This window comes from Neovison vison, chromosome 1, assembly GCF_020171115.1.
Source record: "Neovison vison isolate M4711 chromosome 1, ASM_NN_V1, whole genome shotgun sequence".
In the NCBI taxonomy this organism is placed as follows: Eukaryota; Metazoa; Chordata; class Mammalia; order Carnivora; family Mustelidae; genus Neogale; species Neogale vison.
In genome coordinates this window covers 138,291,141-138,305,752 of record NC_058091.1, presented here as the reverse complement: position 1 = coordinate 138,305,752, position 14,612 = coordinate 138,291,141, and the positions used below count along the sequence as shown (strand labels likewise).

At 44.8% G+C, this 14,612-nt stretch overlaps 1 protein-coding gene across 1 annotated transcript in view; it reads left to right on the top strand.

Moving 5' to 3' along the window:
* Window positions 1–2,116: 2,116 nt before the first annotated feature.
* The window catches only part of DTNBP1 (dystrobrevin binding protein 1), a 128,087-nt gene continuing 115,591 nt past the window's right edge, over window positions 2,117–14,612 (top strand). Inside the window, exons 1-3 of the mRNA XM_044259328.1 lie at window positions 2,117–2,274; window positions 12,615–12,668; window positions 14,004–14,054. Coding sequence (XP_044115263.1) covers window positions 2,219–2,274; window positions 12,615–12,668; window positions 14,004–14,054 — 161 coding nt within the window. The 5' untranslated portion in view covers window positions 2,117–2,218. The remainder of the gene's footprint in view (window positions 2,275–12,614; window positions 12,669–14,003; window positions 14,055–14,612) is intronic.

The following is a 14,612-nucleotide window of genomic DNA, read 5'->3' as shown; positions in this document are numbered from 1 at the left end:
TGCCTGCCTCTCTGCCTACTTGTGATCTCTGTCTGTCAAATAAATAAATAAAATCTTTTAAAAAAAAACAAAAAAACTTAGCTACTAATAGTCTATTGTTTGCTGGAAGCCTTATCAATATAATATAAATAGTAGATTATTTTATATATGTATTAAATACTGTATTCCTGCAACAATACCTAATTTTTCTTTTTTTGATATTTCTAGGCTATGTGCTTCCTCTTCAGGTTTCTTCTAATTGTCACATATCTCCAAAAAAAAATTTTTTTTAAAAGATTATTTATTTATTTATTTGACAGAGAGACATCACAAGTAGGCAGAGAGGCAGGCAGAGAGAGAGAGAGGAGGAAGCAGCCTCCCTGCTGAGCAGAGAGCCCGATGCGGGACTCGATCCCAGGACCCTGAGATCATGACCTGAGCCGAAGGCAGCGGCTTAACCCACTGAGCCACCCAGGCGCCCATCCAAAAAATTTTTAATGTATCTATTGAAAAAAATATGCATGTACGTGGTCCCACACAGTTCGAATTCGTACTTGCTTTGGAGAGAGTATCAGGAAGGGGTCAAATTTTAGGACTTTTTAAGCCAAGTACGGAGTTTGAATTTTATTCTGAAGGCACAGGAAGCAACTGAAGGCTTTAAAGTAGGAGAGCAACATGATCTGATCGCTCTTTAAGATAATTCTCTACAGTTGCCATGTCAAGGATGGATTACAGGGGTGTAGATGGCAAAAGACTAGAATCAGGGGAACTGTCAGTGTTCCTAGTATGAGCTGACAGTGTCCTGGTCTAGGGTGATTATAATGAAGATGGAGAAAGGGGAGCAGGTTCCAGGAATACTTTAGAAATAGAGTGGATAGGAAGTAATAAAAATAGAGTGACTTAACTTGAACAGCTTGGTGGATGGTGACGCTATTTACTAAAACGGAAAAGACCGGGGAATGAGCAAGTCAGGAGTCGATTATGCAATCAGGTCTTCAATTTGGGGTATGCTGGCTTGGAAATGCCTACTGCATACATGTTAAGTGAGCAACTGGTCTAAATTGAAGGGGCAGGAAGGAGGACAGGGCTGGAAATAAAGAGTTGGGCGTCCATGAGTGCCTTGATAAAATTTCCAGCATGGTAGAGCACACATGCAGAGCGGGAGGCTGGTGATGGGGCCCTGGGAGCGGCTGTTTGAAACAGGAGTGGAGGGGAAGGGAGAATAGAAATAGGATGTCAAGAGAAGGCAAGAGAAGAATGTGTCTTAAAAATGGCACGTGGGGGGGGGGTGGTCAGAACCTGGGTGGCTCAGTCTGTTAAGCTTCCGCCTTCCACTCAGGTTATGATCTCAGGGTCCTGGGATTGAAGCTGGGGTGGGGTTCCCTGCTCTTGTGCTCTCCCTGCTCAGCAGGGAACCTCCCCCTGCTCTTGTGCTCTCGCTTACATGTTCTCTCTCCCCCACTCAAATAAATAAATAAAATTATTTTTAAAAAATGGTATAAGGTACTGCTTTGAGAGCCACTGAGAGGTCGAGAAAAAAATCAGGGCAGGTAAGTAACAAATGGCACTGGCAACATGGCAGTCCACGGTGACCTGACAAAGGCGATCTCCTTTGGTATGGAGGGCACAAAAGCATCATGAAGGTCGAAGTGGAAAAGGGTGATGTCGAAACAGCTGATTAATCGTTCCCATTTTACGAAGGAAGAAACCGAGGCTTAGAATAGTTAACTGTCTCATCCAAGGGCAAAGCCGCGGGGTCAGATCCTGTACCTGGTGCTACAGGGATGTGCATGCTGCCAAGAAATTTACCCAAATCTCTTCCAAACCGTAAAAACCAGCCCTGCATTCAGCGAAGCCCTCGATGAAAACATTTTCTCATGATGCCAGTTCTGTTTCGGAGAAAAACGAGAGGGCCTGGTTTGGGCTACAAAACGGCATCAGGGCCTCAGTGGCTTGCTCAGCTGGACAAGAAGAACCGCCCCTTTTCCGCAACCCGAGGCCGACGCGTCCCACTGCGCCTGCGCGGCCCTGGGCGCGGCGGGGGCGGGGCGGGAGCGCGCGAGCTGGGGGCGGGAACGCGGAAGGGGCTGCGGCGCTGGGCACCGACCGAGCCGGGGGCGGGGTCGGCTGCGAGTGTGCGGGGCGCGCGGGTGACAGGTGTGGCGGCAGCCTTGGGGGACCCGGGGCGACGGCAGCGGCGGCGGCCTGAAGCCTGAGCGGAGGAGACGCGGCGGCGACGATGCTGGAGACCCTGCGCGAGCGGCTGCTGAGCGTGCAGCAGGATTTCACCTCCGGGTGGGTATACGGTGGGGGACGGGAAGCACCCGGGGGCTGGGCCGGGGACCCCTGACGCCGCCTCCCGCCCTCCCGCGCCCCGGTCCGCTCGGGTCCCGCCCCGCACTTCCCATCCCCGCCCGGCCGAGGAGCGGAACGAACTTTGCGGCGTCGGTCCGGCGGCTCTGAGTAACTTGGGTCCCCGCCGGCCGGCTCCGCCTCCCTCCGCGGAGTGAGCGGGGGACGCCCGGGCTCCCGTCCCGGCAGCGCGGCCCGGCGGGGCAGTCACGTGGCGGGCAAGCGCGCCCCCCGCTTCCGCCGGCCGCGGGACGGGGGCCTGCGCCTCCGAGGCACCTGCCGGCTCGGGCCTCGGGCTCCCGCGGCGTCGCGGGGAGCCGGGCCCTCCGCCCCCTGCCCAGGCCGGAGGTCACGGGCGCCGTCGCGCGCGCTGCGGCTCCGCGTCCCGAGTCCGCGTCCTGGGGCGCCCCGCTCGCCGGACCCTCGGCGCTGCCGGCCGGCCGCCTCTTTCCCTCCCTTTTGTTTGCGCCCTGTGTGTCTGCCCCGGGTTCGGCGCCTTGCTGAAGAAATTCGTGGGGCGAGCACAGCCGCAGAACTACGGCGACGTTGCTCACAGCGAGGTCATGGTGACAGGCGCAGACCAAGCGGTTCCCCAGCTTGTCCTAGAGTCCCCGGGGAATCTTGAATGCGCCCGACCCCAGGCTGGCGCCCTTGCCGATGTAATGAGTTTTCAGGATTTCCCCCGGCTGATTCCGGGGCGCGGGGAAGTTTGGGAACCACCGGCACAGATTCCCGCGCCAGACTCCCGGACTCTCAGTCTCCCATCTTTTGCACAGTACTTGAGTTGTCTTGCCTCCGTTTCCACAACTGCACGGAGGTGATCAAGATGGTACTAACAGGATTGTGAAGATTAATGGACATTAAGACACAACATGTAGAACAGAAAGCACCGCGTCATCTGTTGTTACTAGTTCGTACTTAATTCATATTTTTTCATTTCTTTAGAAAAGGTGTCACCTTCATAGTCTGTTACTTTATCATACAAATCCTTCGGAGAATTTTCTGAATGAGGACACCTCGATCATAGGGTTTTAAATTGTCATTGAGAAAGATGGGGCTAAGATTTTGTCTTATGGGACAAAAATGTTTACGTGGTTTGCCTTTTGGATGCTGAGGATTTGAGGCAAATACTGGAGCACTTACCCCATGTAAATCATTTTTGATAATTTTGGTTTGTAGTTGGTGAGAATATGATACACTCTCTGTGAGTTATTAATTTATGGATTTATGGGTTTTTTGTTTTGGGGGGTTTTTGCACGCTTGCATCCCCCCCATTTAAATTGAAAAAGTAACTTCAGGTGTAAATGATCGAAGAGTTTCAGTGGGATTCTGGAATAGTCTGCTTGGAGCATGAGAGTGGTCATAAATAAACCCACCTGGTACACCTTTTATTACGTTGAAGGAGTTTTGAGGAGGTAACGGTCCAGCTTCTGGTAGTTACTCTCTCTTTCCCTTGTGTAGTTGCCATTCATACTCATGATCTTTGCTTAAGAAGGTTAAACTTAACTAGGAATAAACTTAACTAGGAATGTAGACTCTGGACCCAAACCATCCTGGGAGGTCTGGACACTGCGTTTAGGGTTTAGTTAGGAAGAGAATTGAGATCTGGTTAGAGTCCCTTGGAAACTGACTTCTTGACCCTATCATAGACTGGAGCCACTTTGGGATTAGATGTCCTGAGAGGGCTGTCAGTCCATGTAGACACTTGATTGGCTCCCTCCTGTACTGGCCGCTGTCAACTGACAAACACCCTGGTCACTGTGTGCCACTTAGCTTGTCACCTGGCAGAGAAATCACTCCTTTCCAGGTGAGGTCTGCCTTGCCGCTGACTGGCTGCTCTGAACTCTGATGTTCCCTTTTGTCCAGTTCACAAATTCCTATAGGACTCTTAGAAGAAAGAATCCTCTTAATTAACTTTGGTAAACACTCTGTATTCAGCTGGCGATCAAACTATTTTACGTAACTGGGTATTTTGCCTTGCTGAGGAAAGATGAAATTAATCAGCAGACGTGTGTATTACATGAAGGCTCAGGGGAATTCACAGGTGAAAGCTACATGGCCCTCACCTCCCAAAACTACCCAGCTGCACCTGATACTCGTTTAGAACACTTGGTGTTAGTGCGTGTAGAAGAAACTGGAGCAGCGTGCTTCTAAGGAATTGGAAACTTGCAGTGTTGGGTTGCCCGAGGGAATGAGTAGAAGGAAGGCCTGGTGGGTTTCTGTGTTCCTTCAGTGTTGCGGGAGCTGCTCTTTCCAGTTGCCCAGAGTGCCATCCTCTCAGCTTTTCTGCTCATTTTCAAATTCCGAAAGTTCATGGAACTGGACCTTAAAATGTAGGAAAATCTACTTTTTTTTTTTTTTTTTTTAAGAAAAGAGGCTTAGCTTTATCAGTCTCCCAGGAGAATGTCACATTAGTGATAAAAGCATGTCTGAACACAGTGAATTTCCACCTTCCATGCAGACTTTAAAAAAAAAAAATGCAACTTAAGATCAGTTTGGGACAGTGGCTAGAGATGCTGGTGGCCTGTGGGGGGTGGGGACTAGAAGTTGTCCATGGACTTGGGGTATTTTTATAATTTTTAAAAAGGTTATATTTGAGAGTGAGAGTGCACAAACGGGGCGGGAGGGGCCGAGAGGGAGAAGCAGACTCCCCGCTGAGCAGGAAGATCACAGGACTCAGGGTTCCTGACCTGAGCTGAAGGCAGCCATTCAACCAACTGAGCCGCCCAGGCTCCCCTTTGTAAATTTTTACTCCTAATAATAGTTATGCCAAAATTGAGATAAACCTGGAAATTATATCATGTTCTTTCTGACTTAAGTGGTTGGCTGGCTGGTCCAAAGGACCACAGGAGTGAGGTTTGGGACCTCACCCTTCTTGAGTCCTAGTTTCATTTAACCTACTCAGAACTCTTCGAGCCTTTTGGGGTGTTCACGTAGAACATGCACTTTTTAGGGATCGGCTTGAGCTCCGAGGGAAACTTTGGGAAATAATGAAGAACATACTTCAAATCCACTCTGGTGTTTGGTTTTTACCTTCTGAGCAGGTAGGACGGAAAGCCTCAGGAATGAAGTAGTCAGGAATGCAGGACCCTCAGGGAATTGATAATCAGATTTACTGAAGGTTTATAGCTGCCTGTCACCGACTGGTGTTTCCTGTTTTTTTGCTCTGGGTTCTTGCAGGTAGGGATAGAAAACTTGTTGCAGCCAAAGGGTGGGTGTTTACCCCGGCGAGGTTACCCCTGCCCCGCAGACTCATTTTCTCTGCTGCCCTTCCATAATATCGAAATCCACTGGAAGGAGAGGCTCGAATAATCTAATTCATAGTGTGCTAAAATGGCAAGATTTTGCCTAAAATCTTGACTCTTCCGGGATTACTCACCTTTTTAATAAGCATGGAAAGAGTCTCAGTATTCGACCTGATTAAGTTAGTATGTACTGCGTTCCTACTAAGTGTCAGACACTACTAGGTGACGCACTCAGACGTGTCCTTTTTCCCAGAAGCTCTTTCTCATTTCATTAAAAAGCAAAAAAATGTAAGCCATGTGCTCAGTTTTCTTTACTAATCGGTGTGTGTGTGTGTCTGGCTGGATTCTGGGGCTACAAAGTCCTGGGAAAATGTAAAGGGAGGAAGGAGGAACAGAACAGTAAAGATACAAGTGAATGTGTGCGTTGTGTGAGCCCAAAGTGAGGAGTCCTTCATTTTTGCAAAAGGAAGCATCGCAGAAGGCTTCAAAGAGGAGGTGGCTTCTGGACTGGGCCTTGAAGAATGAGGAGGGGTTGTAACAGATTTGAGGGAGGGCATCTCCAAGACAGAAGTGGTTGTGGGAGAGGAAGCTGAGAGGGAAGTTGAGTGACTAAGAGAAGATCTTCAGCCCGTTGCTGAATTCATTCATTTATCAAATGCTTACTGAGCACTTACTGTGTGACAGGCATCTTCTGGGAGCCAGGGATGGAGCAGAGAACGCAGCAGGCAGCAGTGAGTGTCCCTGGGCTCGCTCTTGTGGCTGGAGGCACAGTATCTGGAAGGCCATAGGAACCGTTGCAAACAGTAAAGCAGGTTAAAGGGGTTGGGGTAGTCCTGACGGAGTCTTGGAAGGTTTTTGTGGAGGGAGCAGCGTGAGCCTGCGTTTCTGGAAGAAATTTGAGAGGCTGTGTGATGGAAGAGCCGGCGATGGGGAACAGGGAGAGTGTTTAGGAGGCTCTAATTACGGGCCAGGGGAACCATGGTATGGTGGTGCTGGTAGCAGTTTCTCAAGGGAATGGACAGGACAGGCACCGGGGGATTTGTAAACAGTGAAATGTAAGAAAGGAAGATGGTGGGGAAATTAACGATGTCAACTCGAGTATCTTAGATAAATGATGTCATTTACAAACAGAAGAATTTCAGAATAGTTTTTTTTTTTTTTTTTTTTAAGATTTTAAAAGAATTTATTAGAAAGCAGGAGCAGGGGGAGAGGGAGAAGGAGAAGTCAGCTCCCCACCCAGCAGGGAACCCGATGCTGGGCTGGATCCCAGCACCCGGGATCCATCAAGACCGGAGCCAAAGGCTTCCCTGACTGAACCACCCAGGTGCCCCTCAGAACAGTTTGAAAGAGAAGGGGGGTTGGCTGTGAATTTGTTGTGTGAGATCACTTAGGGGTTGACCTTGAAGAAGCAATTAAGACTGTGAAACACTTTATACACAGAGCTAACTGCCAAGATGTTGTTTCTTAGAAAATGAGTAAGTCTGCTGTCTTATGGTCATTCCCGGCTGTAAGCTGAGATTTACCATATAGGCATTAACTAGGTTGAAAACATGGGCAAATCAGATAAAATAAAACCACAGCAGGACCAGTGGTGAGGGATGGGGGGAGACGAGTGAAACGCTTAGGGCACAGGTCAGCACTGACTCGGTGTAGTTGGGGTTAATTAGGATAGAGATGGTCTACATTCCTCTCCCTTTCCTGTTTGTGCAGCTTTTGTGTGACTCTCTCAGGCTCCAGAGCTGAGGGGTCATGTGTACTTTTTTTTTTAAAGATTTATTTATTTATTAGGGGCACCTGGGTGGCTCAGCCATTAAATGTCTGCCTTCAGTTCAGGTGGAGAGCCAGCTTCTCCCTCTCCCTCTGCTGCTCCCCCAACTTGTGTGTGTGCGTGCTTGGGTGCAGACTCTCTGTCAAATAAATAAAATCTTTAAAAAAATTTATTTTAAAGCCAGGATACGAGTGGGGGGAGGGGCAGAGAATTTTTTTTTAAAGATTTATTTTTTGACAGAGATCACAAGTAGGCGGAGAGGCAGGCAGAGAAAGGGGGAAGCAGGCTTCCTGCTGAGCAGAGAGCCTGATGTGGGGCTCGATCCCAGGACCCTGAGACCATGACCTGAGTCAGGGGCAGAGGCTTAACCCACTGAGCTGCCCAGGCACCCCGGGGACAGACAATCTTAAGCAGGTTCCTTGCCCAGCAGAGAGCCTGACGTGCTGGGCTCCATCCCAGACCCTGAGATCATGCCTTGAGCCTAAATCAAGAGTGAGATGCTCAAGAGACTAAGCCAGTCAGGCACCCCAGGTCATGTGTATTTTTAAGTGTGATCGATGCTGTCTTATCATGGTCTTGTTTTTGAAGGAAAAAAAAATGACGAACATTCACGGGGGAAAAAAACCAGTAGATTGGATTTGTCTTTGTAAGGAGAATTTAAAGTCAGAATAATGGGGACTCGTACATGGTTAAAGGAATTGAACCTTAATGACAAAATCTGCTCATTGATAGGTTTTTGTGGTGTTCTGCATCCTGAGCTTTCACAGTCGCTGATGAGCTTTGCTGATTAGGAAATTGAAGCACAAAGGAATGCCATTAAGGTCCCCCGGTGAGGTTGCGTCAGCTAGAGAAAGCGCCTTTCCTGCTCACCTTTCATTACGGAGCTCCCGAGGTCATTGTGTTGATCTGCTTCTCTGTAAACTTGTTGTGGGGCAGTTCTCCTAATCACCTCCATGTCTTAGGAGGATGCCCCCATTTTAATATTTTCTGCACAGCCTTTAAAAATAAGTGTGCTCTTGTCAAATCAGTATGTAAGTCTTTGAAACAACCTGAAAATAAATTGTTGAAGCCTTAGGACAAATTTGAGGTTAGTGGCTTTTGGCCGAAGATAATTAGGTGCTCACTTATGTCTAAATTGGTAGTCACACAGCAGCGCTTATGTCTTCCTGGGGTTGTGTGGGTTTCGGAAGAAGACTGGGAACGGTGGGGAAGCCTTTTCTGGAAACTGGTGCATTCAGGAACCTCCACTTTATTTGGCCTGGGCCTGATAATGTACGGAGGTTCTTACCTTTCTTGGCGGAGATAATTCTTACTATACTTTTTATGTGAGTGAGTTCTGTTTACAGAATGCTGACAAAGTCGTATGTGGACTTTTATTTAATTCCTGTGGCAAATCATTACTGTCAGTATTATACCACCATTTTATGTTTGTGGAAACTGGAGTATTACACCCAAATCAGTATTTCCCTCTTAGTGAGTCCTGACTTGTGAGGCATTAAATTGCTTTCATCAGCGTGTTGTTCCCAGCACAGAATCACCATGAGAAACTTGAAGTAGAATTAGTACCCAATAAAAACAGTATGTTGCTTTTGGTTGAATTCTAGGTTTTGAGTATATATTTTAGAAGGGACTTTTTTGCTTTTTTTGTTACTTGTTAAATATACCTGACCTTAAGGTATGTGTGTGTCTATGAATATATATATACATACATACACAAATATCTATATACACTTGACCTCACTTTTTCAGCTCTAAGAATAATAGTCCTTGTGACCCTTGTCTGTGTTCCTCTCCTCAACCTTCTTCACTGTTTCCCACCTCCTTCCGGCTTCCTTGTTTTCTCCATCAGTTTCTGTTCTGAATTTTGGCGCATGGATGATTTATGTTGAGAAGGTGTGATGAGAAGAGGTGAATGTCTAAAAGACTGTGTTTGTTACAAAAATGTTCACAAAGTTTCAAACATATAAAAAATAGAGTCACCCGGTTGACGGGGCATATCCATGATTGAGATCCAACAGTTGTCCCTTTTTCTCTGTCCAGTTGTCCAGTGTCGCCACTTTCCCTTTAGTCTCCTGTCACGGCTGTGATTGTATAGTGGTTAGTACTCTGTGATGTGTCTCTCCGGTCATTGTAAAAGTCTCAGATTTGTCTATTACATCTCTCCATCAGTTTGCACCCCTAAAGAAACAGATTACATAAATGCAATCCCGACATCATTCTTAACAGAATTAACACCAATTCTTTGATATTATCAATGATCCAGTCCATAATCAAATTTCCTTGTTCTTCGAAGTGCCTTTTTACAGGTGATTTGTTCAAATCCAGATTAAATAAGTTCCACACATTACATCTGGTTAAGGACCAATTTTAAAGCAGACGGCTGTTAAGGAGCCACGTGGAGAAGCTCTCCTTGACCCTTCCAATGATTTTATTTTCAGCTTCCTGTGATATTCCTTCTTTCTATTTTTTCTTTTTTGGGGGTGTGTGTGGAGGAGCACCCCAAATTTGATGTATTACAGTTGACAAAGCAAAAGTTTATTTCAGAAGTAAATATTTGAGATACCAACCTCCAGATTTGCCAGACCATGTAAGAATGGTCCAGAAAGGATCTTAACAGTTCCTTGCAATATCCTTGTATACCTAACTATATGGAATTGCCCTCGATCACTAAAAAATTATTAAAATAATTTTGAGTATAATGTACCACTGCGTATAACCATCCTCGTATAATTCTAGCTGGGACGTCACAGCTAGGTGCCTCTCTCAGTTTTGGAGTGGAGGTGATAGAGGGGACGGTCAAAATACCTTCTCCTAGTTGTTGCGTAATCTTAATTTAAATCTTAGTTGAAACTGGATTTACTAGTTGCCAAGATGAAGCTTGGAAATTTTTTTTTTTTAAGTTTATTTATTTATTTATTAGAGTGAGAGCGACAGAGAGAGAGCGTGAGCGGGGGCAGAGGGAGACGCAGGCTCCCGCCACGCAAGGAGCCGGATGTGGGTCTTAATCCCAGGACATTGGGATCGTGACCAGAGCTGAAGGCAGACGCTTAACCCACTGAGCCACCCAGGTGTCCCGAAATTTATATTGTTTCTCTAGGACAGTTCAGACTTTTAAAATACAACTCCTAGACTCATCTAGAGAGAGAAACAAATGAGTTTTGTATTAAAGAGATTGCAGAGTCTTTTTAACAACAAAGAGCTCATCTCATCAGTATTTTAGTTTTTGAAAAACAACATAGAATAATGTAAAAATTTTTGTATGAAACTGGCATTCCAGTTTTTTGTTTTTGGTTTTTTTAAGTCCCTTTCTGGTGGTTAGCCAGGCATTACAGACAAAAAGGATGGAGTCCTAGGTCTGGGCTTACACAGAGAGGCTCAGGCGCGGGGGGCGTACGTGGGAGAGTCAGCTTGGACAGTCTCGGTTTCCAGCTGAGAGCAGTCGAGCACTTTGAAGAAGGGGCACCGGTTTCTTGTTTTACCAAAGGCATGTTCGGGCTAGTGGGGGTACTGTGGCCTGTGTTTCAGACTCTACATAGAAACAAAGATCTGTTGAAATAGCCACATTAAGAACATTTAACAGTAATATCTCATCTGATATTAGAGTGGCTCACAAGGTAGCACTCACTTTCTAGCAACTTCTGTTCTATGGTACAGGATCAGCAGCCAAAAGAAGAAGAAAATGGGCCAGAGAAGCAGAAATAAACTGTGCAGAGTCTGTGAACTTCATATGCTCTGTATGGAGGAGCCCATTTAATTTTATTTTTCTGTGCATCTCTAGCCCATTTATCTGTTTCCTAGTCCAGGAATTTTAAAAAGCTAATAACAGGGAGGGAGGAGGCTGCAGTAGCGCGGGAGCAGCTGAAGCAGTGAAGTTGGCCAGTGGTGGGAGTGGGAGATTTAAATCGAGAAAAAAAAGAGACACAGGATCCCAGACACCCTCAGATCACCGTAGACTGACTTCGGGTAGGGAGATGAAAAGGCATTCCCAGCTCGGACTTCTGAGGAGATGACCACGAAAAGTCATCAGTGATATTCATAAGAATGACCTGGAGTTAGCAGAAAATGTTAAATAGAATATACCAAGTCCTCTTCGTGGGAACCCTCCTGTGCTGGTGGTGGGAATGCCAGCTGGTGCAGCCCCTGTGGAAAACAGCATGGAGGTTCCTCAAAAAGCTGAAAATAGAGCTACCCTGTGACCCAGCAATCGCACTACTGGGTATTTACCCTGAAGCTACAAAGGTAGTGATCTGAAGGGGCACGTGCACCCAAACGTTTATAGCAGCAATGTCGACAACAGCCAAACTATGGAAAGAACCTAGATGTCCATCAACAGATGAATGGATAAAGAAGATGTGGTGTACACACACACACACACACACACACACACACACACACACACAGGAATACTATGCAGCCATCAAAAGAAATGAAAACTTGCCATTTGCACCGACATGGATGGAACTAGAGGGTATTATGCTGAGCGAAATAAGTCAATCGGAGAAAGACAATTACCATATGATCTCTCTGATATGAGGAATTTGAGAGGCAATGTGGGGGTTTTGAGGGGTAGGAAAGAATAAATGAAACAAGATGGTATTGGGAGGGAGACAAACCATAAGAGACTCTTAATCTCACAGAACAAACTGAGGGTTATTGGGGGTGGGGAGGGGGTGGCTGGGTTATGGACATTGGGGAAGGTATGTGCTATGGTGAGTGCTTTGAAGTGTGTAAACCTGGCAATTCACAGACCTGTACCCCTGGGGCTAATAATATATGTTAATAAAAAAAAATTTAAAAACATTAAAAAATTTTAAAAATAGAATATACCAAGTCCTCTTTAAAGAAAAAGGTTTAAAGAAAACTTTTGATCAGTGTCTAAAATTTCACAAATAGCTTTGAGTGCCTAGTATCTTACCTGTTTTATTAAAATGTGCTGCTTAGGCATCTTTGTTACCTACAAAATTCACCTGTGTGCATCACTCCTTTTTCTACTGATGCCAGGTAAATGACCTTTCTCTAGATCAATCAGACTTAGGAATAATTTATAAAAAGGGGATTGGGGAAGAAAAAATATGAAGATGTTTGCTCTAGATATTCTATTTGGGGTGTGACATACAGTAAACACTCAAATGCTTGTCTGTGGAGGTCCTGAATTCTTGCTAAAATAATTAGCTCATCTGATCTAAAATTTTAAGAACTATGAAATTCATGGTTGCAAAAAAATTTCTTAAGCTGTAAAAATATGATAACTTCTACTTATTGAATTATAGGCTGAAGACTCTAAGTGACAAGTCAAGAGAAGCTAAAGTAAAAAGCAAACCAAGGTAAGTCTGTGCTAAGATTTAATTTACTGTGACTTAAATTTCACACGGCCTTCGGCTCTAGTTCTAATAGCATGATTACTTTAGTGGGGTTCACGTCTGTTGAGTGCCTCTGATTACAGAGCAGTCAGTATTTATAAATTGTGTAATGCGGGAAATTGATAAAATTGTGAAATGGCTGAGGACATGGCGAGGTGTAGTTGTTTTATTCTTGGACAGCCAGTGGTTACTGTTTGATCACAGTTAATCATTTTGTATATTAAGCACAAAGTAAAAGTCCTCCATTATTGAGAAGCAGATTAATAATGAAACAGTACTTGGCAAGGGAGCCTCTGGGGCTGTAACCTGTTTTATATAAAAAACAACAGTATTGTGCAACTTTTCATTTTTTTTGATACATAAAACATGACCAAATTTTACTTTAAACCTAGAGATTATGAGCTTTTAAAAAATTTTCTTGGGCACCTGGGTGGCTCAGTTGGTTAAGCTACTGCCTTAGGCTCAGGTCATGATTCTGGAGTCCTGGGATCGAGTCCCACATCGGACTCCCTGCTCAGCGGGGAGTCTGCTTCTCCACGGATCTCTCTCCTCTCATGCTCTCTCTCTCTCTCTCTCTCAAATAATAAAATCATTAAAAAAAATTTAAAAAAAATTTTTTTTATTGGGGCGCCTGGGTGGCTCAGTGGGTTAAAGCCTCTGCCTTCGGCTCGGGTCATGATCCCAGGGTCCTGGGATCGAGTCCCGCATCGGGCTCTCTGCTCAGCAGGGAGCCTGCTTCCCCCTCTCTCTCTACCTGCCTCTCTGCCTACTTGTGATCTCTGTCTGTCAAATAAATAAATAAAATCTTTAAAAAAAATTCTTATTTAGCTTTTTATCAAGGTGTTTATCTTATGTGCTAAAACCAACTGTAGGGCAGAATGATGGGTGATAGTATATTACAGTATTTTAATTGTGAACAAAAGCAATACATTTCTCTGAAAGTTTAGGTAAATTATCATTAGTAATTTACAAATATTCCACATTACAATTAACAGTGTCAAAATTCTCATATGTAGCTTTTTTTTTTTTTAAGATTTTATTTATTTATTTGACAGAGAGAAATCACAAGTAGACTGAGAGGCAGGCAGAGAGAGAGAGAGGGAAGCCGGCTCCCTGCTGAGCAGAGAGCCCGATGCGGGACTTGATCCCAGGACCCTGAGATCATGACCCGAGCCAAAGGCAGTGGCTTAACCCACTGAGCCACCCAGGCGCCCTGCTTTTTATTTTTTTAAGTTGGCCTAAATTAGAAGCAATTTTAATTATATAAGTGGGTTTTTTGTTTTGTTTGTTTTTTGGCAGAACTGTTCCGTGTTTGCCAAAGTACACTGCTGGTCTAGAATTACTTAGCAGGTAAGTGTTTCCATTTAAATAAGAAAATTATGCTTCTGACTATTGTCTAAAAATATTTATCATTTTATAGATAGAATCCTTAAAGCAACTAAATTGTACCTAAACAGTGATTAGAATTATTAACTTATTCGTTTCCCAGAGGGGTTTTTACTTCTCATAGATTAATGCAAAGGCCATTCAGACTTTAAGCAGATTGATCACTTTTGTATCTGCGAGTCAGTACTTTATTATGTGTATTTATATTTATGGTTTTTTTGTTGCAAGAAAATTGATTTTGAATTTAAGTCCTTGATAATCCTCTTACTTTGGCTTTTAATTTTATGCCATTTCTTCTCTACTCCCCTCCTACTGGCACGCAGATTAATATTAAAATACATAATTTTCTTACATGTGCACCAGAAGCATAAGCCACAAAAGAAAAAAATAAATTGAACTCTATAAAAATTTAAAACCTTTGTACTTCACAGAACCCATCAAGAAAGTGGAACAACAATCCACAGGATGGGAGGAAATATTTGCAAATCATTTTTCTGCCGAGGGACTTGAATCTAGAGTATA